The following is a 27026-nucleotide window of genomic DNA, read 5'->3' as shown; positions in this document are numbered from 1 at the left end:
CTGAGAATAGAACCCAGAAGTCCTGCTCCCAGCTCCTCTGTGTACACCCCTCCCAGACCTAGGGCTAGCTGACTCCATAACCTAGGTGTCCTGACTCCATAACCACTAGACCACCCTGCCTTTTGGAAAGGCAGCAGAGGGGGAAGATTTCCCCTCTGATGGGGAGGGGCTTTGTCAGGAGCCAGGCAGCAGAGCAGCCTTTAAGTGACAGATAAAAAGCTGGAGCTTCCCAGCTGCGATGGGATTTGAAGGCTCCTCTCCCGCCGACTGCAGCAAGTGGTTTACAGGGCTCTGCGTGCCAGCATTCCTGCCTCCCTCCGTACGGGTCCCGCAGCTCTTCCTCAGCAAAAGGAAAACCAAAAGGAGTAAAATTATGTTCTCCACCGTTGGCTGATGGGAAGGAGCATGCACAGGAGTGAAACGATAAGGAGCAAAGCAATGTCAGAACTCACCGCATGGCACTGGGGTTGGGAGACACGGACAGGATGTTCTGCGACACCCCATCCCCAAAGCTCCCTGCACCAGGGTCTGGTCATTCTCATCCCATAGGGCTTGCAATCCAGCTCGAGGGGGGGGCAGGTCCCTGGCTAAACGGCAGCCACTCACCGCTCCCCATGGGAAACATGAGCATTACCCTCAACTAGTAAATGGAGAGATTTTGGCTGCTAAATCCATGCAGGAGTGGCTGCAAAGAAATGCTCAGCCAGGGAACCGAGGAACCTAGAATGTCTATACTGGAGAGTCCTGTTAACACCCCATCCTGCCTCACACCAGGGAGGCTAAAGAGCAGACCCCTATTTCGCCCAGGTCAGAGCGATATTGCTCTGGAGCTAGCTGAAAAGGAGGGAAATGCCCCGGGGTTGTGCCGAACCCCCAGCCGATCCTCCCAAGGAGTGGGATATGAGAGGGCAGAGCCATACCTTTCTCCAGAATGTCCTCCGCGCCGTCCTCCCACTGGTCCTCGTCTTCGTATTCATCGTCCACATCTGCAGGAAAGGGAGAGCAGGGGAGACTTGCTCAGTTAAGTGGGCTCCAGGAACCAGCTGGCCAGAGATGCCGCATGGGAAGGGATGGCCCAGAACCTGCCTGAAGGAAACTGAAGCCGCTCTGTGATCACTGGCCCGACGCATAGGAAGGCAAAGAGAAATCGGACCAAAATTCCTGAAGCCCTCAGCCTCGGGGGAATCCCTGTGGGCTATGCACAGGCAGACAAGAGATCCAGTCAACAGCAGCCATGTCCTGGGGAACAGCATTCAGCTGACAGGTCTGGAACTTCTCTAGCTCCCAAGGGGCCTCACAGAAGATATGGGGAAGGTCTGTATACAGCTGCTCTTAATTAAGACTTGCTTAGTCCTTCGCTAGCCCCACTCACCCCAGGGTATCTGAGCACTTTGCACACAGAGAGCCTCCTAACCAATTACCACCTGACACGCTTTCCTAGGGGATAGGAAAGTATTTTATGCCCATTTTAAAGCAGGAGAAACCGAGGCACAGAGAAGGAAAGTGATTTGATCCCAAGGTCACCCCACAATTGAACAGAAGGGCTGGGAATAAGGGGTCCTGATCCTCCATTCCCCTGCTCTAATGTCGAGACCCAACTCCCCTCCCAGAGCCAAGAATAGACCGCAGAAGTCCTGACTCCCAGCTCCCTCTATTCCTACCAATTACACGGCACACGGGGCAGCTGCCCCACCATCAGCATCCCTGGGGGCCTCAGTGTAACACACACAGAGCCCTTGAAGTTCCTTACCGGCTTCATCCAAGATGAACCCTCCATGTCTGGGCTTCTTTGGCGGCCGATCATCATCGTCCTCCTCTTCCTCCTCATCATAGTCTTCTTCCTCCTCCTCTTCCTCTTCTTCAGCCTCCTCCTTCTCGCTGCCTGCAACGCTGGCATGCTCCTCCTCTGCCTGGGCGTTGAAGAGGGAAGCTGACCAGTTACAGAGCCCATGCCAGCCCTGGACTCGCTGGCTGGATCTCCCAGGAACAGGTCCATCCCCAGAGCTTTCCCCATGAGAATCAGCATGCAGGGCCCGGGAGGAAGTGGAGGGACGGTAAGGGTGAGCCTTGCTTCCCCCCTCCCTTGCAATCTGCCTCCCCCAGCCATGGAGTCAGCACCCCCAGAGCAGAGTTTAGTCTCCGGGGTCTATTCAGTCTGTGACCACTCTGCCGAGAACGGCCATGAGAAGGACAATTGGGCAGGTGATTTGTGACATGGACACCTGTTCTCCTGGACTGACATACGTCAAACTCACTTCCAACAGGCCACTGGCCAGACCCCAGATGGCAGTTTACTTCTGTTACCAAAAGGGGTTAGATCGGAACTGGTGAGCTGTGGCTCCTGGAGAGCGCTTCACCTGTGGATCTCAAAGTGCTTTAAAAAAAAGGGTAGAGAAGTATCATTTTCCTCCTTTCACGTAGGGGGAAACTGTGGCACAGAGAGGCAATGACTTGCCTCAAGTCACACAACATAGCTAGGAATAAAACCCAGGTGTCCTGACTCCTGGTGCAGTGTCCTAGCCAAGTTCCAATCCCCTGAGCCATGCAGTCCCTACCCTGCTTCTTAGGTTTTTAGTGTTTTTTGTTTTGTTTTTTAAATGACAGACTAGAGTAACATTTGGGACATGCTACATTTCAAGTGGGTATAAACACCAACCCCTCCCCCCCCCCAAAACACATTCCTTTAGGCAGTGACCACATCTCTCTGTCAGCCTCACCTCGTTTTCTACCTCCTCCGCCTCGCTGCTCCGCTCACTCTCATCCTCGGAGAAGTTGCTGTCTTCGCTATCCGACATCTTCGCGGGGCTCCTGGGTTCGAAGGGGATGGAATTTCCTCCTGAGAAATACCTATGAGAACAGGGGATGCTCTCAAAGAAGGGATCTAAATGGACTTCACCCTTCCTTCTGCTCCTTCCGTCCAAAAATCTCAGAGCTCTGCAAGGCACCTATTAGTCCTGTTTTATAGATAGGCAAACTAAGGCACATTCAGGTTAAAGTGATTTACTCTAGATCTACCAGCTGATGGAGATTTTACAAACACTCACACTGGAGTACGCAAGCCCCTTACAAATATCAACGGACTTGTCCTCCCAACACCCCAAGGAGGTAGGGAAATATCATCATCCCCCTTTTACAGATGGGAAACTGAGGCACAGAGCAACCTTGGGCAGCTAGAGAGAAACACAGGGTCTGTATGTCCAGAAACATCCACTCTTTATTCATCAGATCTAAGTCCTGTGCCTCATGGTAGCTGAAACATGATCAAAAAGAAGCATCTGCCAAATGCTATAGACACTTATTCTGTCAACTGAGCCATGAGAGTGAATTAAAATTCACTGAGTAACTATTATATGTATTACAGCAACTCCCCGGAGTCCCTAGCAGGACGCCATTGTGCCAGATCAGGGGTAGCCAACCTGTAGCTCCGAAGTCACATGCGGCTCTTCAGAAGTTAAAATGCGGCTCCTTGTACAGGCACCGACTCCGGGGCTGCAGCTACAGGTGCCAACTTTCCAAGGTGCCGGAGGGTGCTCACTGCTCAACCCCTGGCTCTGCCACAGGCCCTGCCCCCACTCCGCCCCTTCCTGCCCCCTCCCCTGAGCCTGCCATGCCCTCACTCCTCCCCCTCAGAGCCTCCTGCACTCCATGAAACAGCTGATCGGGAGCTGCAGGGAGGGAGGGGGAGGTGCTGATCAGCGGAGCTGCTGGTGGGCGGGAGGCGCTGGGCGCGGGGGAGCTGATGGGGGGCTGCTGACGTATTACTGTGGCTCTTTGGCAAAGTAAATTCTGGCTCCTTCTCACGCTCAGGTTGGCCACCCCATGCCAGATGCTGTACATTTTAATTGCTATTAGGTGTATTATGGTAACATCTAGGCACGCCTTGTCGCAGACCAGGACCCCATCACACTAGGCGATGTACAAACCCAGAACAAAAAGACAGTCCCTGCCCCGAAGAGCTGACAATTTAAGTATAAGACAAGAGACAACAGATGGAGCCGGACAGGGGAGCACAAGCAAACCATAATTATTAATATAATATACACAAAAGGACCCACCCATGGTGCAATTTGGCAGAAGCTGCAGTTTGCCTTTTCTTTTTTAAAACAAAACGTTGCATTTTTTCCATCTTAACGTAAAGGCTCTGAAGTGCCGTGGAGTACGAAAGACTCGATCACATAGCGTTTAATTCTCTCACCGTGCTAGACGGTGGACAGTTGATTCTTGGCAACGACGCTGGTTAGATGCTAGCTGGGTTGCAAAGGAGTGACACCAAATGCAAAACTGGCAACTGTGCAAGTCCTTCTACAGTTTGAAATTACCACTCGTAAATCCCCGATTTTTAGACTCTGCAGTTCTTCCGATTGCACATGACTACCACTATAGCCTCTGCCCCAGCCTACCTGTGTATACTTGTTAATGTCGCTTCAGGTCCTCAGCTGTAAAATGAGATAATGATACTTCCCTGCCTCCCAGGGGGGTGCGAGGTGCCAAAATATAGGGTGATGGGAGCCACATAAGTACCTTAGAGACAGACAGACCCCCCGCTCCCCCCGAAGCCAGTGGGGTTTCATGAGGACACAGGGAATCACCTGTTAGGATATAGATATTCAGGCCTGTCTGTAAAGGCCTATACTCTAAGAATGTAGGGGTATTCTTATCACTTGGCTAGTTCTAGAGGTATAAAAGAAAGAATCAAAATCACTGTCTGCTGGTGTAAGGGCCTTCTCTTACTGTGACAGTTTGAGGCCCTGTTCTTAGGCTAAGGCCTTTGGCTAGGCAGCAGAGGCAGCCATAAGCTAGGAAGCGAACAGTCACATCCTCACATTCCAAACTAGTCACATTGAAATAAGGTGCTATTGGGCTGTCAGGCACTATCAGGACAGGATTGTATTCCTATCACCTCCAGAGAAAGGGAAATGCCTAGAAAATGTAAAAGGAAACTTAGTTTGATAGCATCCTGTCTGGCAAGAACTCACTTATCAATAGCTGGGATGTGAAATCCTCACTTCTGTATTGTTTTGTCATTATAGTTCCCACTTTGCTATTGTTTGTCTGTATAATCTCTGTCTGGTTCTGTGATTGTTTCTGTCTGCTGTATAATTAATTTTGCTGGGTGTAATCTAATTATTGTGGTGGGATATAATTGGTTAGCTAATCATGTTACAATATGTTAGGATTGGTTAGTTAAATTTCAGTAGAATGACTGGTTAAGGTATAGCTAAGAATATTACTATATAAATTAGGGGCAAACAGGAAGTAAGTTGGGATTCGAAAATAAGGAAAAAGGAACTTTTATTTAAGCTTGCTGGAAGTTCACCCCAATAAACATCGAATTGTTTGCACCTTCGGACTTCAGGTATTGTTGCTCTCTGTTCATGCGAGAAGGACCAGGGAAGTGGGAGAGTGAAGGAATAAGCTCTCTAACATCACCCACTCAGGGCTCACCACAGGATCGGGGCCGATGTAGTTACGCACACGATTCTGCAAAGACTTACACGCACGTTTCGCTTTTCGCATGTGAGTAGTACTGCTCCGTGGTCCCACTGAAATCACGTGCTGAAAAGTGAAGCATGGACAAAGTCTTTGCAGGACCTGATCCAAACTCACCGCAGTCAATAGACATAGCAGACTTCAAGCAGGCTTTGGAACAAGCCTCTAATGAACTGAGAATTTCATATCGACTCAACATAACACTGCAAGATCAATATGAAGCACTACTGTCATTAAGAAGCTTTCCAAATACAGTACAGCCTGTTCTGTGTGCTTGCTGGAGAGAGATCAAGAAAGCAAGCAATCCAGCTCCATTAGAATTAGTAAGTACTAGCAAGGAAATGCATTAATTTACTTTTGTTTTGGCTTGTGACTTTCTCTGTGCTGAGAGGAAGGTGTATTCCTGGTTTTCTTTTTGTAACTTTAAAGTTTTTGCCCAGAGGGAAATCCTCTGTGTTTTAAATCTGATTGCCCTGTGAGATTAGCTTCCCTTCTAATTTTACAGAGGTGCTTCTTTTACCATTTTTCTTTCTAATAAAGTTCTGTTTCTTTTAAGAGCCTGACTGATTTCTCTATTGTTCTAAGACCTAGGGGTTTGGGTCTGTGATCACTTCGTAACCAATTGGTTAGGATATTATTCTCAAGCCTCCCCAGGAAAGGGGGTGTAAGGGCTTAGGAGGATATTTTGGGGGAATAGGCACTCCAAGTGGTCCTTTCCCTGATTCTTGGTTAAATCACTTGGTGGTGGCAGCGTACCCTCCAAAGGCAAAGAGTTTGTGCCTTGGGGAAGTTTTACCCTAAGCTGGTAGAAATAATCTTAGGGGGGTCTTTCATGCTGGTCCCCACATCTGTACCCTAGAGTTCAGAGTGGGGAGGGAACCCTAGTACAGCCTAGATTATCCAGCTCTCCCAGGGTGCACGAAATACATTTGGCTAAGCAAGAGAATTTTTCAATGTAATTAAATGACACTGGGGTTCATCAGCCTGTTTCAGGTAACAGAAGTTATAACCTTTATTCAGTAATTACGGCACATGTAGGTATTTATTGATAACTAAGTCGTGTAACGTTTGCGCGGCTCTGGCAAATTTTTGACAAGTTAGTCACAGTGTTTTGTAAGGGAAAAACAATCCGACTTCCTTACAGGAAAGCCAGCAATTTTACTAGCTACTTCATATATTAGTATATTATTTGCAGTACAGTTGCATTCAGCAACCCCAACCCGACCCCATCATGCTGAGCACTCTACTCTGCTCTGAAGGGATTACAGTCCACGTCCTGATCCTGCAAGTTGCTCCACGCATGTAGGCCCAAGCCCACAAGGCAAAGCTTTCAGATCAGGGCCTACATTAAGACAGGATGCAAGAAGGACCGCAGCAGGGAATGGTGGAGGAAAACTGAGGGTGACAGCGGTGAAAACACGTAGTCGAACATACCACGTCACATGTTTAAAAGAGCCCCAAATACTTTACGTACCAATATATGAGCTATATACATGCATCACTTCACTTGCCAGTGAAATAGAGCAACGTGAGATGTGCAACACAGCAGCTGGAGCCACACAGCAGCACCACATAACATTTTAAGGCAGGAAGTGAAGAACAGCACTACAGCCAGTTGAAACCACCAGGTTGGTTGGTTTGTTTTTTAAAGGAGGCAGAAAATAACTACACAGGAAATGGATAACACGCCAGTTATGAGGAGTGTTGGGGTATGGCTGCAGTAGATAAGAAAATGGAAAGGAGAAAAATGATATGAAGATGGATAGAGTCAGATGAACTGGAAGAAAAAGGGATATACAGGTGGGAGATGGGGCAAGATTGCACACAACTTTAAACTATGGGAATTTTAATTTATGTTCTTTTATTTGACTGTATTTCCCTGACAGATATTCTACAGAATTTATGAGCAAAGGGATTAAATGGTTCTGTTAGAATTATTTCACTACGCAACCCAGAATACGCAATTAGAGAAAGAGTTAGAACCACCCAAAATATACTTGAACGCACACACAAGACCCTCCTGCAGATTGACCACAGTAGCGCCAAGAACCCCTTGCTTGACAACATTTTCTAGCGATGGCAGATGGACCCCAGCACAAACAGCAGGGGTTTCACATTTCCTGCCACACGAAGGAGGTGGCCCAAAGATAGCCAGGAATCATCTTACTTGCCTGCCCTAAAATTCCAAGGCCGGATGTGCACATGGAAGGGGAAAGCACCACTTTAAAATCTCCCAGGCAAGGACTAAAACTATGGATCTCAGGGAATCTTGAACAGGCCATATTCCAAATTACAGCCTCAAATGTCCTGTAACCTGATGGGAGCTGGAGGACCACTGGGTGAGGAAGTGAGTCTTCCCAGCTCCCCCCGGACAGCAGCTTCCCAAAAGCAGGATTACCAGTTGCTGAAGTCCGAATTCTGAAACTCGCCTCCCTCCATGTACTTGGAGAGCAACCATTAGGGATCCCCCAAGCCCAAAATATGAATCCTCTCCCACAACAGTAAGCCCAGCTCCCCCAGATCTGGGATCAGATAGTGCAGGTCAGAGGGACCCACTCATCTGAGTCTTTTCAAGTCAAAGACCAAGGGCGGTGCATGGGGGAAGGCTGGGGTCAGAGATCAAAGTCAGGGCTTGCTGGAATTAAAATCTGAATTGCCTAGGTCAGAAGCAACAGCCCACAAGTCAGCATGTGTATGTGGGGGGTCAGAGGTTTCAGGTCAAGGTGGGAGGGCTAGGGTCAGAGGTCACAGGTCGGTGAGCGCATGCCAGTGTGGGGATGCTGTGGTCGTGGTCACGGTCAGGATGGGAGGACACAGGTCAGAGATCACAGGTCAGAGAGCGCACGTAAGGGTAGGGTGAAATCAGTGGTCACAGGTCAGCAAGTGCACACAAATCAGGGTGGCCTGGGGTCAGAGGTCACAGGTCGGAGAAGAGCTAGGTCACAGGTCGTATGTCAGTGAGGGCACACAAAGGTGGGGGCCTGAGGTCAGAAGAGGAGGATCGGGTCAGAGGTCAGCACGGTGAATCGGGGGTCAGAGGTCACAGGTCAGTGGGGGCTGGGGTCAGAGGTCAGCACGGGGAATCGGGGTCAGAGATCACAGGTCAGTGGGGGCTGGGGTCAGAGGTCACAGGGAGGCCGGGGTCAGAGGTCACTGTGCAGACAGGACCAATCACCCCGACTCTCCCCCTTGCCCGGCCGGGGCCGGGGCCGGGGCCGGGGCCGGGGCCGCCCACACCCCCCCGGGGCTCAGACGCTCTCGGCCGGGCTCGGCGGCCCGCTCAGGCCCCGGGGCTCTAGGCCGCAGCGAGCGGGGGCCCCGCCCACCCCGCGCCCGGCACCGCCCTCCCTCACCGGCCTGCGGGCTCCTCGGGCTGCTCCCCGCGGCGGCTCCGCTCCCGGCAGGGCCCGGGCCCGGCTCCGGCCTCCGCAGCCCCGCTCGCCCCGGCGCGGCTCCAGGCGCCGCCGCCAAAACCTCGCGCGGCCGGCCGGGGAGTCACGTAGGAAACGGCAGCGCGTCACGTGGCGCGGGAGGGGCGGGGGGGAGGGAGGCGGAAGAGCGGCCCAGTCACGTGAGGGAAGGCGGCCGAGCGTCACGTGCTGGGTGATAAACCGAGGCCTGCCTTCCTCCCCGGCGTGCGGGCGTCACGTGACGGGGGAGCACAGGCTTGCTGTACGGTGTCCGGGAGGGGTCCAAAGGTGGGGGTCTTAAAGGGGCAGGCCCCAGGGGGGGTGAGGGAGCCCAGAGAGGGGAGCAGGGGGCAGGCCCCGGGCGGGGGAATTGGGGCAGGCCCCAAAGGGCAGAGCAGGGGGTTGGGGAGCTCAGAGGAGGTAACTGGGGGGGGTATTAAAGGGGCAGGGCCTGGGGGGGTGAGCACAGAGGGGGCTTAAGGGGATATCAAAGGGGCAGGCCCGGGGGGGGGGGGCAGAAAGGGCTTGGGGTGTGAAGGGGATCAGGGCTGGGGGAGGGGCGTAGAAAGGTGCTGTGGTCGGCTGCGCTGTTGGGGCCCCTGTGACCCCCCCCACCCAGCCCGGGACAAGGGCTGCACGGTTTGTGACCGTGGCTTTCTTTGGGCGACCTGGTTTGTCCTGCTTTAGTCCCTAAGCTGCCCCCCCCCACAGCCGCACCCTCCTGCGCCCCCCATGTCCACGCCTCTGTCTCCTGTTTAATCGTCCTACCTACCGTGCGGTAACGACACTGCAGCCATTCCCCCTCTTCGTCCCCGCTCCGGGGCTGGTTGCCAGAAGGCGACTTTGCACCATGCTGAATAAAAATAAGGGTTTGTTTGGCTGCACTCCCAGCGCTGAACCGGTGCAGCTGCACGGCGGTCGCGCTCAGCGAAGATGCTATCTACACCAGTGGTTTTCAAAGCCGGTCCGCCGCTTGTTCAGGGAAAGCCCCTGGCGGGCCGGGCCGGTTTGTTTTCCTGCCTCGTCCGCAGGTTCGGCCGATCGCGGCGCCCACTGGCCGCAGTTCGCCGCTCCAGACCAATGGGGGCTGCGGGAAGCGGCGCGGGCCGAGGGATGTGCTGGCCGCCCTTCCCGCAGCCCCCATTGGCCTGGAGTGGCGAACTGCGGCCGGTGGGCGGCGCGATCGGCCGAACCTGCAGGTAAACAAACTGGCCCGGCCCGCCAGGGGCTTTCCCTGAACAAACAGCGAACCAGTTTTGAGAACCACTGATCTACACCGACGGGGGTGCCCCACTTCCCGGAGAGGCGGTAGCTTCGGTCCGCAGGAGAAGCCCTCCCGTCGACGCAGTATTGTCTACAGCAGGAGTTAGATCAGTATAACAGCGTTGCTCAAGGGTGTGGAAAATCCACCTACTTGTACTGACATAAGTTTGTAGTGTAGCCCAAGGCTAACACTCTCTTCTGAAAATGCATTAATTTGATTTGTGGATCCAGGAGCAAATCTCAGCTCTGCAAACTGGACCGTAGGAGCCTTTCTGTCTTTGGAGCGCCAGTATTATCAGTACTAGCCGATCATGGAGCCTGCTAATTCAGCAGACTTCAATTAAGACAATCGGCACAGTTTGCTGACAAAGGCACTCAGCCAGGTTTATTGCTCTCAAGGCAGAGTCCTAGCACCCTGGCTCCTTGGTTAGAGGTCCACTAACACATGAGTGCCCAGTGGCAAGGAGTGATTCAGTCAGCAGCAGGAGTCTCTGCTGTCCCCAAGCCATGCAAAGGATCAAGGCGAGGAACCCTGACATTTATAAACTGAGCCAAACAATTGGGATAAACAACTTAGGTACCACCTTACATGCTTCATGACATCTGTTTGTTACCTCCCCTTGTTCCTGATATGTTGGATAAAACATCCCTGTTCATTATTCTGTCGAATGATCTTATCCTGTACAAGATTGGGATGTATCTGTACTAGCCTTCGGAAATGTATTTGTCTAATATGTAATTTATGTAAATATCTAGTGCGTTATTATTTTGCCAAGGCCAGGCGTACTCTGGTTCACGGCCTTTGGTTCAGGCCTCAGATCTCACGCCAGGCCCAGTACTCCAGGCTCTCTCTCTCTACTACATCTGGTAGAGGTGTTCGTACACTGTAGGGTTCAGCATTGTCTCTTACATAGATTTGTACTGGATCTCCTTTCAAAAGTCCAGTATCATTAAATTCTTCATTGAGTTCTTCCACCCTCCTCACTAGGCCCATCCTGGCTGCTACACTACAGCTGAGAAGGTTGTTGGGCTTTGATCACATGCACTCTGAATGCATAGCTTTCGTCTTTGTAATTTGTTTCTGTGGTGAACTAGCCCAAGCAGCTCAGAATTCCTCCAGGGCTAATCAGAGCTGTGTCAGGTGACTTCAGCTGTGGAAGGGGTTCAAGGCGATTCTGAGATGACTGTGACATCAGCTCCTGAGTCAACTTTAAAGTCAATCATCTTGCCATGAATATTCAGTTTCACTCTTCAGACAGGTTCTGTGTCATCACAAGTGATAGATCCCAGAAACAATGGCTCTTGATTGTCTGTAGTATGAGTCAACTCCCTGACTGCTTTGGTGTGGCAAACAATTGCAAAATGTCCATCTTTCTTGCATTTATTACACTGTGCGCCTCTGGCTGGATATGCATCATCTCTTGGGATATGACTTTTTCCACACTTTGTGTAAATCAGCTGGAATTTGTCCCTCTTAGCCTGGGAGTTCTCTCTGCTTGCCTCAGGGCTTTTCTGATAATGACTTTTAACGCTAAAGTGTCTGTTTACAGGTTCTAAGGCCATGTCTTCACTAGCACTGATGTCAGCAAAACTTTTGTTGCTCAGGGGTGTGAAAAAAACACACACGCCGGTGTGACATAAGTTTTGCCAGCATAAGCGCTCATGTGCACAGTGCTATGTCGGCAGGAAACGCTCTCCTGCTGACATAGCTACCGCTGCTCATTGAGCTGGTCTTATTATGTCGATGGGAGAGCTCTCTCCCGTTGGCATAACGCGGTTCTACAAGTGCTTTTAAAGCAGAACAGATTTATCAGTGCAGCTGTGCCACTGTAAGCTTGTAAGTGTAGACATGGCCTAAGCTAGTTTCAGGTTTTCCAGTTTGTAAAGTTTCTCTAGGTATTGCTGTTTCACCGGTTCAGATTTTATCCTTTAGTGCTCTGGCAGGTGTGGCTGAGGTTCATTTAAATAAGGAATTTTACACACACTGCCACCTTTTCGCTGAACAGCATAATCTAATTTAGCATCCCGTTTCAAAAAAGGCAGGAGCTTGGATCCAAGCGTGTCGTGTAGGTGCAGAGGTCCACCTGGGGGGCATTGGATCAGCATTCATGTCGTGCCCTCTGTCAGTACCTGGCTAACTGCTGAAAAGCTAATGATCCAGCTGAATTCAGTGAACCCTGGTCACTTGTCAGCCATCATCCCTGACGTGGTGCCATCCCCTGGCTTTCTAGTCATCGCCTTGGCAGAGGTCTCCTCTTTGCAGCACCTCTCACACCCTCTGGGAAAATTGTAAGGATCCACTGTCTTGGCTTCTCCGCCTCTCAGTACCCACTGGGCTACAAGGCAGCAGGCAAACTCTGGTGGCACATTCCTTCCTTCGTGTCATTCAGTCCACTTGTCATCTGGAAAAACAACCAAAGGCAACTTAGGTCAGGTCCTGGAATAAAGGCTAATTGTCCTTAAAAATCAAAAGCAGCCAAATCGCTGCCACTAGAGAGCTGTGATTCCCCAGCTGCATATTGCACTGCCTCCATGGAATAAAAATCTTAACCGCTTGAGGGCACAGGCACAGAGACTCATCCATTCAGGGATGGATGGAGGCACAGATGAGGCAGCTGCTCATCAGTGTGGTTGGTCTGAAAGAGAAAAATAGTGTCTCTGGAATGAACTGTTAGAGAATTTCTTCCATGAGGAGTAAATGCCCACTCTCTGCTCCCCCACCCCATATAGGGTTTTATCTACCTCTCCAACGATATAAGGCCCAGAGGAATCTATGTTGTTGGGGATGGGGGGGAGTCCAGGCTGGACATCTCTTATTCCACCAGGGATGGAAGGAAGGAACTGAAGTATAAAATTGCAGAACCAATAACTGTGGTATGTAACCTATCACTGAAATCAGCCTCTGTACCAGATGACTGGAGAGTAGCTAAATGTGATGCCAATTTTTTAAAAAGGCTCCAGAGGCGATCCTGGCCATTACGGGCCAGTGAGCCTAACTTCAGTACCAGGCAAATTGGGTGAAACTAGAGTAAAGAACAGAATTATCAGACGCATAGATGAACACGTTATATTGGGGAAAAGTCAACATGGCTTTTGAAAAGGGAAATCATGCTTCACCGATCTATTAGAATTCTTTGAGGGGGTCAACAAGCATGTGGACGAGGTGATCCAGTGGATATAATGTACTTGGACTTTCACAAAGCCTTTGACAAGGTCCCTCACCAAAGGCTTTTGAGCATGGGATAAGAGGGAAGGTCCTCTTGTGGGTCAGTAACTGGTTAAAAGACAGGAAACAAAGCGTGGGAATAAACCGTCAGTTTTCACAGTAGCGAGAGGTAAATAGCGGGGTCCCCCAAGGATCTGTCCTGGGCCCAGTGCTGTTCAACATATTCATAAATGATCTGGAAAAGGGGGTAAACTGTGAAGTGGCAAAATGTGCAGATGATACAAAATAACTCAAGATAGTTAAGCCCAAAGAGAGCTACAAAAGGGTCTCACAAAACTGGGTGACTAGGCAAAAAAATGGCAGGTGCAATTCAGTGTTGATAAATGCAAAGTCATGCACATTGGAAAACAAAATCCCAACCATTCGTACAAAATGATGGGGTCTAAATTAGCTGTTAGCCCTCAAGAAAATGATCTTGGAGTCATTGTGATATGGTCTCTGAAAACATCCACTCAGTGTGCAGGACAGTCAAAAAAGCTAACAATGTTAGGAACCATTAGGAAAGGGATAGATAATAAGATAGAATATAACATAATGCCACTATATACATCCATGTGTAACCCACACACCTCCTGGATGTGGTTTCTGTCCCATCTTGTGGCACCAAGACCACTTAGAGAGAGAGATTAATGAGTCTGCTTAACAGCCATATGGCTTTTAGCTCATGCAGTAGAGGCTCATGCATTAAGCTCCCGAGGTCCCAGGTTCAATCCTGCCTGCCGACAACTAGGGTCTCTTGGTGTTACACATGGTACGCCCACACCTTGCATATTGCATGCAGTTCTGGTCGCCCCATCTCACAAAAGAGATATTGGAACTGGAAAAGGTGCAGAAAAGGGCAATGAAAATGATGAGGGGGATGGAACCACTTCTCTACAAAGAGAGTTTTAAAAGCCTGGGACTGTCCAGCTTAGAAAAGGGACGCCTGAGGGGGGTATGAGAGAGATCGATAAAATCATGCCTGGTGCAGAGAAAGTGACTGGGGAACATGTTATTTACCCCTTCACATCACACAAGAATTAGGAGCCACCTGATGAAATCAATGGGCAGCATGTTTAAATCAAACAAAAGGAAGTACTTCGTCACCCAGCGCATAGTTAACCTGTGGAACTCATTGGAGGACAGGTCCATCAGTGCTATTAGCCAAGATGGCCCGGATGCAACCCCATGGTCTGGGTGTCCGTGAAGCTCTGATTGCCAGAAGCTGGGACGGGATGCCAGGGGATGGATCACTCAATAATTGCCCTGTTCTGTTCATTCCCTCCGAAGCGTCTGACACTGGCAGAAGACAGGAAGCTGGGGCTACATGGACAATTGGTCTGACCCAGTATGGCCGTTCTTATGATGGGACAGATGCACATGGCACGAAGCTGTTAAGAATTATGAGGCAGAGGGAAGATACGGGGGACTCATGGGGGTGAAGATGGGGTGGGGGGAGAGAAGCTAATGGTTGCGAAAACTCCTTCTGAATGTGATCCTGATAGAATCATAGAAATGCCGGGCTGAAAGGGCCCTCGAGAGGTCATCAAGCCCAGCCCTCTGAGCTGAGGCCAGATTAAGAAAACCTAGACCAACTTCTTCTGAAAAACCTCCAGCGACAGGGATTCCTGTTCCAGACCTTCACTCCTCTGAAAGTTTGTCCTAATATCTCACCTAAATTTCCCTTGCTGCAGATTAAGCCCATTGCATCTTGTCCTGCCTTCTGCGGACATGGTAAACAATTGATGCAGTGCTGCCTGGCTGAGTCTGCAGGTGGGATAGCTTGGAGATCTGGCTCAGCGGGGTGCTGACCAGGTTGCCTGACGCTGGCCACTTAAATGGCAGCACTGTCACCTTATGATTGTTTTTAGCAGAAACCTTCAACTCCTTGGGGATCAGGGATGGAGCAACAGCCCTGCCCCTCCCTCCCTGTTCAGACCTTCTTCCCTATCTGCTAGGTACCTGTCCCTACAGGCCCCAAGATACCAACTGGCAGCGTTCAACTCCGCCAGCCAAAGCAAACAAACCCCAAGGAACGCAGGGGAGGGAATGAACCAGGGATAGTTTTCTATTAACCTTTGATCTGTTTCATTCTGCGTCTGACATTCCTTCAGGGTTAGCGAAACGCTCAGAGCCGAGCTTGCCTCAACAACCCAGATGCCAGACTGGTGGCATGCCGGCATGGCAGGGAATACTTGTGTGCCTCAGCTTCCCCATCTGTAAAATGGGGATAATCCCACCTACCTTCTAGCGGTGTCATGAGGCTTCACATTTATGGGGGTGTTCAGACCCTATAGTTTGGTTAATGCACAATCACCTGACATAGGAACAGCAAGACTGGATCAGACCTGAGGGCCATTTGGCCCAGTATCCTGGCTCTGACACTTCCCAGCACCAGATGGTTCCGAGGCAGGTGTAAGAACCCTACAGTAGCAGGTATGGGAGAGTCAGCACCCCACATTAGAGAGTAGGATGAGACTAAACAGTTAGAAATTGACTTAAACCCCCAGAAGCTGGAGGTTCAATATCCCTGCCAATATTTTTGTTAGCATGAACGCCTCTAACTCTGGGTATTCTTGTTATCCACATAAATATTCAGTCTCTTTTTGAATCTTCCTCAGTTCCCAGCCTGAACAAAATCATGTGGCAGGGAGTTCCCCAGACTAATTTTGCATTGTGGGTTTTGTCGGGTTTGAATTTCCCACCTTTAACTTCATTCAGTGTCCCCTGCCCTTGTATTACAAGACAGGAGGAAAAGAAGCTCCAAACAACTGTCTTTTTCCCAGTCTCTACATTACAGATTTATCATCTCCCTGCCCTTTTACTCATCTTTCTACAGTAACCAGCCCAATCTCTTCCTTCTCGTTATTGGAGAGTTTTTCCAGGCCCTCGATCATTCTCGTCACCCTTCTCTGCACACCCTGTAATTCTGCGATAACCTTTTCGACATGAGGCAACCAGCGCTGCACACGACCACATGTACCCAGTTATTTCTCCAGCCTCTCTAAAACTTACTGGCTGCCCCATCACCTGGGGCGCTGGATTCTACAAAGCTTTTGACACTGATTCTGTTAATTACTGAAGCTGCACTGAAACTTGTGCTAACCATTAAAAAAAACCAGCAGCCACCGACACCGATTTTGCCCCCAGGTACCCTTTGCACTAGAAGTGCGGAATAACTGAATGCATGAGGAGTTTGAACTCAGATCCTCAAACAACTTTTTAACTTAAGCCAGACAAAAGACTTTTTGTGCAGCCTGGTGTCAGGGATTGTACCTTTAAGAGACCTGGCAGTGAAACACCCCAGGAAGTGAACTGGTTGGAAGCAGGTGAGCTGCAGGCTTGTATAAAGATGTATTTGTTTGCGTTAGCCGCCTCCATGCCTGATACCAAGCAGGGGACGGCAAAGCCAGCGACACAGGGCCTGCCGGTGTGAATCGGCACCGCTCGGACTTTAAACATCTGGTTGATCCCGGCTCATATCCTTTTCTTCCCCTTTACTATCCTAGAACTCAAAATAGCTTGACCAATTTCCTTCGGCTTTTCCAGGGAAATGACCCTCTGGCCTGAGATAAATCCTTGGGATTCTTCAGACAATCTGTATTTTTTAAAAATAACATTACAAGAGGATGAAAAAATAGGGCCCAGAGTGCAATAGGTGCTGCATCCTTAGTTAACCCAGAATGGTCCCAGAAAACCCATTTCTAAATTTGTCCCTCCTCATGAATCACTTGCAGTGCTCCCTGCAGCCCCCTAGCGCTGCACTGGGGCATTGGGGTCAGGCCTGATTGCCAGGGGACAGCGCCCCCTACTGGCCTCGCTTCTCCCTGCAGCACAGCGCCCCCTAGTGCTGCACTGGGGCATTGGGGTCAGGCCTGACTGCCAGGGGAGAGTGCCCCCTACTGGCCCCACTTCTCCCTGCAGCACAGCGCCCCCTAGTGCTGCACTGGGGCATTGGGGTCAGGCCTGACTGCCAGGGGAGAGTGCCCCCTACTGGCCCCCCCTTCTCCCTGCAGCACAGCTCCCCCAGCACCACACGGGGGCATTGGGGTCAGGCCTGACTGCCAGGGGAGAGCGCCCCCTACTGAGTCCCCGCCCCGCTCCTCGCAGCACCAGTACCGCCCTGACGCACGGGCGAATGCTGCAATCCCTCACCTGCGCCCGAGGCGTTAGGCTGGAAACAGGCAGGGACACCACTCAGGTCCCACTGGGTCCCAGCAGCCAGTGGGCAGCGTGGCTGCTCTCACCCGGGTCAGGATGGACAGGAATGCATGTTGCTCCCCTGAACCCAGCAGTCCCACTGCAGCTGCTCCAGGAGCTTGCTCAGGAATTGAGGCATGGGCTGCTCCTGGTGACCCTCGCAGGGGTGGCACTGCCGGTCGGTCTTGCAGGTCCTGAGCTTCTCCAGCTGGCTCAGGTGCCTGATCAGCAAGGAGAGGCTCTCCGTGTGCTCCCTGTGCTCCCACTGGATCACCCGCAGCTCGGTGTGGAAGCAGTTCAGGTTCTCCGCCATGCACACCTGCTGGGGCAGCAGCAGAATGTGGGAGGGGGAGGGGAAATGGATCGGTTTCAGGGGCCCAGAGGGCCCTTCCCATTGACCCCAGCCGCGGGAGAGCAGGGCTCGCCACCCCAGGAACCGGTGACAACGAAGCAGCGCCTGACCCCGTCCCATCAACTTCCTTAAATGTCTGAACCCTGCTAGATCCCAGGCTCTAGCCGGAGCCCAGAGCTGTGGGCCTTGCTGGCTCAAACCGTCCTCCGGCTGGGCCCCCAAAATCTCATCGGCTGGGCCTTGACCGCCACCTCTTCCTGTGAAGCCACGAACCTTCCTTGGCTAGAATTCTGGACTCAGACACCTGGGTTCTAGTCCCAGCTCTGTCCCTGGCCTGCTGGGTGACCTTGGGCCAGTCTGTGCCTCAGTTTCCCCTCCAACCCTTTGTCTGTGTAGATCATAAGCTCTTTGGGGGCAGGGATTATATCCATCTAGGGTATTTATGTGCCTATAGTGACCGAGCCCCTCAAAAAATGAGTGCGTTTCCCAGGAAATCCCTAGATTTCCTATGCAAGATGTACCCTCTCCAGTTATGTAAGAATTCAGCCTTTTGAAGCTTCCCTGTGAGGAGGGGACCTTTGTCTGCTGATCACCTGTTACGCCAGGACAAGCTCAGAGGCCCAACCTATATATAAAGGAGGAACTCACGGATCTACAGAGAGTTTGTTCTGAACCAAGGCGGTTATGAACTGGTAAAACCACTTGGTGGGGTGTGAAGGGCTGAGCCCGGAGCCAGAGCGCTTGCTGGAGCTGGGGGATCTCTGCTAAGCTCGTTAGCACCCACATCCGGAACTTTGATCGTTTCAATGTTTTCTCTGGGATGCTTCGGCCCGAAGAGTAAATGGGCTTGCTTAGAAAATCTGGGCCGTGCCTGTACCTTTAACTTATAGGCAATTACATTGTTCCCTCGCCTCTGAGGGAAAAGTTGAGTCTCTCTTGCTGGGGACCTCACAGTGTAAGCAGGGACCTGTGCAGAGTGGAAGAACCCGTCAGGAGGGAGAGAGACACAGGTCTCTGGCCAAGAGAGGTGATAGCTGAAGAGCCCGAAGCGGGTGCCCTTGGTGGACTGGGAATACAGGGGCAGTTCCCCTGAACAGTGCCACTGTCATCCCCATTTTACAGGTGGGGAAACTGAGGCACGAGGCGGGTAAATGACTTTCGTCAGAGCTGGAAATTGAACCCAGGTTTCCTGAATCCTGGGCAAGGGCCGGAGCCCCTGGGCCATCCCTCCTCTGAGTCTGGGTGTGCACCTGGCACAGCGGGGCCTCTGGGTGCCCCCCAATCCAACCCACCCACACTTTATAAAACCATCCAAGAGCCTCAGCTGGTGCAAGGTGGTAGCAGGAGTGACCAATGCCGCCACTGTCAAGCCATCGAGTCCCTGCTGTGAGGGGACAGATCAGAATCAGGGCCTTAGAGCAGAAAGGCCGCATATCCCATTGCGCCGCGACCTGGGGCCTGTATCCTAACCCATGAACGGCATTCCCCATACCGCCGAGCCACACTTACTGCCAGAAATTCACCCACTTCAACAGCGCTACCCCGGGCTGGGTTGGACCCAGTGCATGGAGGGTTTCAAGGGGACCGCTGGAGCCTGGGCGGCAGAGGGTACGTACTGTGATGTCTTCCGGGGTGTAGAGAATCCCATCGGTGGCGTCTCCCTGGAAGAGAGCAGCACCACGGGTTAGGGGGACAGGCCCCGCGTAAGGCAGCAGGGGGAAGTAGATTCCGGAATAGATCCTCCATGCAGCTGTTCCTATTCCACAATAGCTGTTCCGGTCAATTTCCCCCTGCAGACAAGCCAGCTCCCCCGGCCTTCTGTTTAAATCTCCTCTGAGCGATCGTGGGCCCATTATACAGATATGGCTAACTGAGACTGCGCCCTGTACGGAGGAATCTGCCCGACACTTTGCACTTCTCGGTCCCCTGACATTTCAGAGTCTCAGGGCCTTTTACAGGGCACAATTAAATGAGCCTGTTAAAACACTGCCCAGCCAGTGGCAGGGCAGGATCATGATCCCTGTTTTACAGATGGGGAAACTGAGGCACTGAGCAGGGACGTGACGCATCCAAGGTTGAAAGGAGAGCTCACACCAAACCTGGGAAAGCGGGTATACTAAAACTGGAGAGCAGGGGGGCTGGGAGCCAGGAATCCTGGGGTCTATCCTCAGCTCTGGGAGCAGAGCGGGGTCTAGTGGTTAAAGCAGGGGCTGCGGATCCAGGACTCCTGGGTTCTATTCTCAGCTCTGGGAGGAGGGATACAGGGGCAGAGGAATGCAATGAGGGATTCATGGAGGGTGAGGTGCCATGCTGATGGGATGCCATGGGGGTGGGCCGCAAGGCGGGTACAGCCCCTGGCAGCAATGTGGTACCTTGCTCCCGGCTGCCAATGTGTCTCGGCTGCGTCCACTCCCTTCCCACGCCTGGGCCTCTCTCTCTACTGAGCGAGGAGCCTGGGGCAGGAGATAACAATACGGCTCCGAGACTCCAGCTGCCCACGGGGGGCCCTCTTGGGCTACCCAGGCCCTTCACCTATGGCATGGGGGTGGGAGAGCTCCATCCCGTCTCGTATCCCCCCCTGCACTGCTCACCAGCAACTTGGTGACGTTCTGCAGGACCCTGATGGCCTCCTTTCCACAGACCCGTCTCCCGCGCACTGAGCCGCTCGTCAGCAAAGAGACCAATAGGAGCACGTGGAGTCCCGTCATGCCGGGAGGCAGCCTGGCCTGCTAAGGGCCATGTTCACGTCCACCGCTCCAGAGCCTTCAGAGGCCGAGATGCAGCCGCAGCTGGAGAGCCCTCGAGAGCCGGGTGAGGTCCTGGGGTCCTCTGCAAAGCTAGCAATGGGGGCATGGCCTGGCTGTCTCAGGGACCGTGTGGAGCCCCCCTCCCTGGTGTGCTTCCATCAGCACTAGGGACCCTATGGCTGTCAGGGCCCAGGGTGAAACGACAAGGAGACAGACCCTGCTAGAGGGGGTGGGGCGGGGGGTCAGCAGTGGAATTCCCGTCAACAAGAGTCACTGTGGGACAATGTCACAACTCTGCCAGAGACCCCTCTATCCATCCCCATCCCCCACCACCCCTTCTTCCATCCCCTCCCCTCTATCCATCCCTCGCCACCCCTGCATCCATCCCCATCCCTCGCCACCCCTGCATCCATCCCCATTCCTTCATCCATCCATCCCCATCCCTCGCCACCCCTGCATCCATCCCCATCCCTTCATCCATCCATCCCCATCCCTCGCCACCCCTGCATCCATCCCCATCCCTTCATCCATCCATCCCCATCCCTCGCCACCCCTTCATTTATCCCCATCCATCCCCACCCCTCCCCACCTCTCTATCCACCCCATCCCTTCATTCATCTCCATCCATCCATCCCCACCCCTGCATCCATCCCCATCCCTCTATCCATCCCCATCTCTTCATTCATCCATCCTCATCTCTTGCCACCCCTGCATCCCTCCCCATCCCTCCCAACCCCTTCATCCATCCATCCCCATCCCCACTTATCTCTATCAGTATACACCTCTCTCTCTCTCTCTCTCTCTCTCTCTCTCTCTCTCTCTCTCTCTCCATCCATCCATTCATTGGTCTCTCTTTATCCTTATACACCCCCCCATCTATCCATTTCTATCCCCATACACATCTATCTACCTGTCTGTCTATCCCTATACACCTCCTCTATCTAATCTATCTATCTATCCTCATACACACTCCTCTATCTATCTACCCCCCTACACATATATCTACAGATTTATCCCCATACACACCATCTGTCTCCATGCACCACTTCTGTCTAATCTATATATCCACCCATCCCTCCCCAACTCTCCCCATACACACCCACCCACCCGTCCATCTCTCTCTCTCTCTATATATATATATGGCATCCATCCATTCACATACATACCTCTCTCTCCAGCCAGCCATCCCCACCTCTACAAATCTATCTCTGTACCCTCCTCTCCATCCATCCATCCCCACCTCTACGCATCTATCTCTGTACCTCCTCTCCATCCATCCATCCCCACCTCTACGCATCTATCTCTGTACCCTCCTCTCCCTCCATCCATCCTCACCTCTACGCATCTATCTCTGTACCCTCCTCTCCATCCATCCATCCCCACCTCTACGCATCTATCTCTGTACCCTCCTCTCCATCCATCCATCCATTCAAACCTGAGCTATGAGGAAAGGTTATAAAAAATTCGGCATGTTTAGTCTTGAGACAAGGAGGCTGAGCAGGGACCTGAGAAGTGTCATCAGACAAGCTAAGGGCTGTTATAACGAGGACGGGGGTCAGCTGTTCTCCATGTCCGCTGGAGGTTGGACAAGGAGCAATGGGCTTCATCCGCAGCGAGGGAGATTGAGGTGAGCTATTAGGAGAAAGTTTCTAACTCTCCGGGGAGTGAAGCTCCGGAACAGGCTCCCCAGGAAGACTGTGGGGACCCCGTCACTGGAGATGTTAAAGAGCAGGTTGGACAAACACTTGTCAAGGGTGGTCTAGGTTTCTTCGGTCCTGCCTCAGCACAGGGGGCTGGGCTTGCTGACCTCTCGAGGTCCCACCCAGCCCGACACCTCCCGGATTCTCTGATTTCTGTCAACCAGCAATCACGCCCCGTGTCCGCGCAGCTGCCCGGGCCTCATGGCAAAGCCAGGCCTGTTGAATGCAAGAGCGACACCTTAATCACTAGACCAGCCTGCCTCAGGATCGGAGCTGAGCTCACCGACTCCTTCCCCCAGAGCCCTGCGCCAGGGGCATCCCCTGCCGGCTGCCAGGCTCCGCGGGACCCGAGCCAGCGCCCCGGTGCGGAAAGGCGCCCGAGGGCGTTGCCAGCGTCTTCAGCCTCCGTCAATGCACCGTCTTAATCCGAGAAGGGGTCAGCCAGGGGGCAGATGGGCTCTCGGGCCTTCAGTCGGAGACCAGAGCCAGGCTGGGGCCCGCGGGGGAGCAGGGTCTGGCAGGGCAGCCTCTCTGCTGTGGCTCATTGTGTGTCTGTGGCTCTGGCTGACGACATGTAAACATGAGCGGGGGAGGAGCGGGGAAGGAGGGGGCGACTGGCCAGAGCAGCCATTAGTGGGGACGGCAGAGGCTGGAGGATCCTAACATGATTACGTCGAGACACTGGCTAATTATAAAGCTGCTGGCATCTCTGTCCCCATTCCCCCTCCCTCCATCTCCATACACACCGCTGTATCTATCCATCCATCCCTACACACACCGCTCCATCCACCCCTCCCCATACACACAGCGCCAACCATCCATCCCCGTATACACCGATCCATCCCTCCATCCCCGTATACACCGCTCCGTCCCTCCATCCCCGTACACACCGCTCCACCCACCCCTCCCCATACACACAGCGCCAACCATCCATCCCCATATACACCGATCCATCCCTCCATCCCCGTATACACCGCTCTGTCCCTCCATTCCCATACACACCGCTCCATCCACCCCTCCCCATACACACAGCGCCAACCATCCATCCCCGTATACACCGATCCATCCCTCCATCCCCGTATACACCGCTCCGTCCCTCCATCCCCGTACATGCCGCTCCACCCACCCCTCCCTACACGCACTGCTCCAGCCATCCATCCCCGTATACATCGATCCATCCCTCCATCCCCGTATACACCGCTCCGTCCCTCCATCCCCATACACACCACTCCATCCACCCATCCCTACATGCACTGCTCCATCCATCCACCCCACACCCCCCCTCCCTCCATCTCCATACACTCTGTATCTATCCATCCATCCCTATACACACTGCTCCATCCACCCCTCCTCTACACACCGCTCCATCCACCCCTCCCCATACACACAGCTCCAACCATCCATCCCTGTATACACCGCTCCATCCATCCATCCCCATACACACCACTCCATCCCTCCATCCCCGTACACACCGCTCCATCCCTCCATCCCCGTACACACTGCTTCGTCCCTGCATCCCCGTACACACCGATCCATCCACCCCTCCCCATACACACAGCGCCAACCATCCATCCCTGTATACACCGCTCCATCCATCCATCCCCATATACACCGCTCCATCCATCCATCCCCATACACACTGCTGTGTCTATCCAATCCAACCCTATACACACCACTCCATCCATCCCCATACACACCCCTCTATCTATTCACCCACCCACATACACCCCCTCTGTCCATTCCCACACCCCCATCTATCCATGTACTCTACACACCTGTCTTTCTATGCATTCCCCTACACACCCCTTATCTATCCATCCACCCCCACACCTCTCTGTCTATCCCTGTACACACCCCTCTAGTCCCAGATGCACCTATCTACTCTTCCATCCCCATACGCACTCCCATTTCTATCTCTATCCAGCCATCACTATCCAGCCCCTCTATGTATTCATGCACTTCACACACCCCTCTATCCCTGTACACACCCCTCTATCCATCTACCCCCCCACCATTTCCTTCCATCTCACCACTCCTCTATCTACCCATCTACCCTCATGCACACCTATCCATCCATCCATCCATCCATCCATCCATATACACCCCCGCCCACCCACTCTGGCTTTTTCTATTTCTGTCCACTCCATCCTCAGACACCCCCCTCTATCTATCTAATCTATCGAGCCCCCCATCCAGAAACTCTTACAACTCACCGAATGGTGTGATCTAATAGTGGGTGGGACACCGGCTGTCAGGACTCCTGGGTTCTGTTCCACCTGTGTCACGGTGCCGGCAGGGGTGGGGGGTTGTAGGGCTCGGTCAATAACTGGTCACAGATGGCGCCATGGGTGAAAGGAGCCAGAGGAATGTGACACATGAAAGCAAACAATGAACAAAGCCATGTCGTCCCTCATGTCACAGCAGGCCCTGCTAACCTGCCCCCTATGGCCAGGCATACACCGGACAAATATTGTTACCTGTGGCAACGGGGTTTCACTGGAATCCAGATTCACCCCACGCTAGTCCAGCGGTGCTGAGTCACGCGACACAAGGTGCTTTGCCTAATAATAACGGTCCCTTCTCCCAGCCTGTGCTTTGGCTAATTTCTCTTCCCCGTATGCTGTCTGTCTGCAGCCCTCTGGCCCAGGGTTAGCTGTGCCTTAGCACTGCCTATGGGATCCCAGTATTAACAGTTCCTGCGCTCCATCCCAGAGACGGCTGCATTTCAGAACTAGGCGGAGGAGTCCTTTATAAAAAGCTGCCCCACCTTACTGCAGAGGTGGCTGTATTTCAGTGCTGGACAAGTGATTCCTATATAAACAGCTGCTGTGCCCCACTCCAGAGGTGGTTGCATTTCAGTGCTGGGCGAGTGATCACTGTATAAACAACTGTCGTCCCATCCCATAGTGGCTGCATTTCAGCGGAGGGTGTCTCTAAAAATAGCTACCATGCCCCACCCCAGACACGGCTGCATTTCAGCGCTGGGTGAGTGATTCCTATATAAACAGCTGCTGTCCCGCACTCCGGACATGGCTGCATTTCAGTGCTGGGGGAGCAATCCTTGTATAAACACCTGCTCTGCTCTTCCCCAGAGGTGGCTGCATATCAGTGTGGGAAGAGTGACCCCTGGACAAACAGTTACACCTCACCTCAGAGGCAGCTACATTTCATGCATGATCCTTGTACTAGCAGTATCGGTGCTGTGCCCCAGAAGTGGGTGCATCTCAGCACCAGGTGAGGGATCCCTGCTGTGCCCCACCCCAGAGGTGGCTGCATCTCAGTGCTGGATGCAGTGAATCTTCTGTGCCTAGTTTGCAAAGCAGAGTGACAAAAAGTGCTACAGAAATGCAAAGAGAGCATTGTTAATTAGCTCTGGCCACGCTGGAGCGAACAGGCACCTACCCAAGACGGGCTCACACCGATGGACAACCCAGCAACAGAAAGAAGAGGCTCAACTCCCGGCCTTCACAGCCCAGGGGGAAAATCAGTTCTTCGACAGCTGTTTGGTGACCTGACCACGCCTCCCAGCCATGGAGCAGGGAGGGGAACGGCAGATCCAGCAGGCTTTGTTCGGCTCCTTCCCCTACCCCTGCCTGCATGGGAAGGGAAAGGCCCGCAGAGCAGGGCTACCTAGCACGCACAGGTTCCCTCGGCTGGAAGCCCTTAAAATCCCTTTTCCTTGCTATGTTGCTGCAATAGGCAACAGGGACTGAAGCTTGAGCTAAAGGGCTGAATCCGCCCCATCCCCCAGGTCCCAGGCTATGAAATCCCCCGGTGGATCAGCCCAATGGGCTACACGGCCAGGGATCTCCCTTGCCCCCAGCTGTTAGGCAGGAGAACTCAGCGGAAGGGGCCCTGCTGGGCAGGTGGGAAGCGTGACAGGGCCGGAGCAGGAAGGGCTGGTCTAGTGGCTGGGGCATGGGCATAGCCGAGTGAAAAGCACTTACACCGTCCCCCTGGGACATGCACACGGCTCCCTGCTCCGCCTTGGGTCTGCTTCTTCCTTCTGCTCTCTGGTCCACAGGGCAGAGCAGCGTCTTGGAGCTAAGCTTGGGGCGGGGGAGGGGGCCACGCATTCACATGCCCCTCCCGCTCAGCACAAGGGGCAAGGAGAGGCCGAGACTTGCCCGTCTGACCCGTCCTGCTGAGCTTGTACAGGAAGGGCTGCCAGAGCGCGCAGCCCGCCCTACAAAGTCCAAGGAGGCGCGCGGGAGGCCGGATGGAGGAGCGGCTGCATTCCAGGCACTGTGGTTCCGCTTCCCCCGGGGGAGGGGAGAGGGCTTGTAGTTTGGCAAACCGGAGAAATTAGTACGCTTGGCACCGTCGGTTCCCAGGCAAGGTGTCATTCTCCCAGTGGGGAAACTGAGGCACGGCAAGAGGGCAGGGGGAGAGACTTGTCCAGAACGGCAATGGCACAGCTGGGAAAGAAACCCAGGAGTCCTGGCTCCCAAATTCCAACCTCCATGAAACACTCTTCCCCCTAGGGCCGAAGACGGAACGGAGGAGTCCTGACACCAAGCCCCCAACTACTCAACCACGCTGCCCTCCCCAGAAGCAGGAGTAGAACCCAGGAGTCCTGATGCCCGGCTCCCCTGCTCCTTGCTCAGGGCTCACCTCCTGCACTTTTCCCCTCTCTCAGGGATACCTCGCTGACTCCCA

General features: G+C 53.0%; 2 protein-coding genes across 6 annotated transcripts in view; both read right to left on the bottom strand.

Moving 5' to 3' along the window:
* SUPT5H (SPT5 homolog, DSIF elongation factor subunit) overlaps nucleotides 1-9869 on the bottom strand; it is a 31616-nt gene extending 21747 nt beyond the window's left edge. Inside the window, exons 1-4 of one of the 3 annotated variants that reach the window (XM_074937694.1) lie at nucleotides 9673-9869; nucleotides 2718-2847; nucleotides 1751-1910; nucleotides 921-986 (exon numbers count right to left, since the gene is read on the bottom strand). In XM_074937694.1, the coding sequence (XP_074793795.1) occupies nucleotides 921-986; nucleotides 1751-1910; nucleotides 2718-2847; nucleotides 9673-9752 (436 nt within the window). In that variant the 5' untranslated portion in view covers nucleotides 9753-9869. Of the gene's footprint in view, nucleotides 1-920; nucleotides 987-1750; nucleotides 1911-2717; nucleotides 2848-5495; nucleotides 5544-8843; nucleotides 8933-9672 lie in introns of those variants that run through there. The other 2 variants (XM_074937695.1, XM_074937693.1) reach the window with 2 other exon arrangements.
* Nucleotides 9870-10379: 510 nt separating this feature from the next.
* LOC141976625 (interleukin-15-like) lies at nucleotides 10380-26690 on the bottom strand. 3 transcript variants are annotated; one of them, XM_074937697.1, is made up of 6 exons: nucleotides 26315-26690; nucleotides 24581-24693; nucleotides 20512-20757; nucleotides 19537-19581; nucleotides 17524-17890; nucleotides 10380-12565 (listed from the first exon to the last, which is right to left on the bottom strand). In XM_074937697.1, the coding sequence occupies exons 3-5, from the start codon at nucleotides 20626-20628 to the stop codon at nucleotides 17621-17623; spliced, it is 432 nt and encodes a 143-aa protein (XP_074793798.1). In that variant the 5' UTR covers nucleotides 20629-20757; nucleotides 24581-24693; nucleotides 26315-26690; the 3' UTR covers nucleotides 10380-12565; nucleotides 17524-17620. The 3 variants fall into 3 exon arrangements, with proteins under 3 accessions (XP_074793798.1, XP_074793799.1, XP_074793800.1); XM_074937699.1 differs by having other exon boundaries at nucleotides 10381-12565; nucleotides 17524-17887; nucleotides 26315-26686; XM_074937698.1 differs by lacking the exon at nucleotides 26315-26690 and having other exon boundaries at nucleotides 20512-20749; nucleotides 24581-25319.
* Between the last annotated feature and the right edge of the window lie 336 nt (nucleotides 26691-27026).

The sequence above is a fragment of the Natator depressus genome, chromosome 23, assembly GCF_965152275.1.
Source record: "Natator depressus isolate rNatDep1 chromosome 23, rNatDep2.hap1, whole genome shotgun sequence".
Taxonomy (NCBI): Eukaryota; Metazoa; Chordata; order Testudines; family Cheloniidae; genus Natator; species Natator depressus.
The sequence above is the reverse complement of the archived record's forward strand: the minus strand, read 5'-3'. Positions and strand labels throughout refer to the sequence as shown.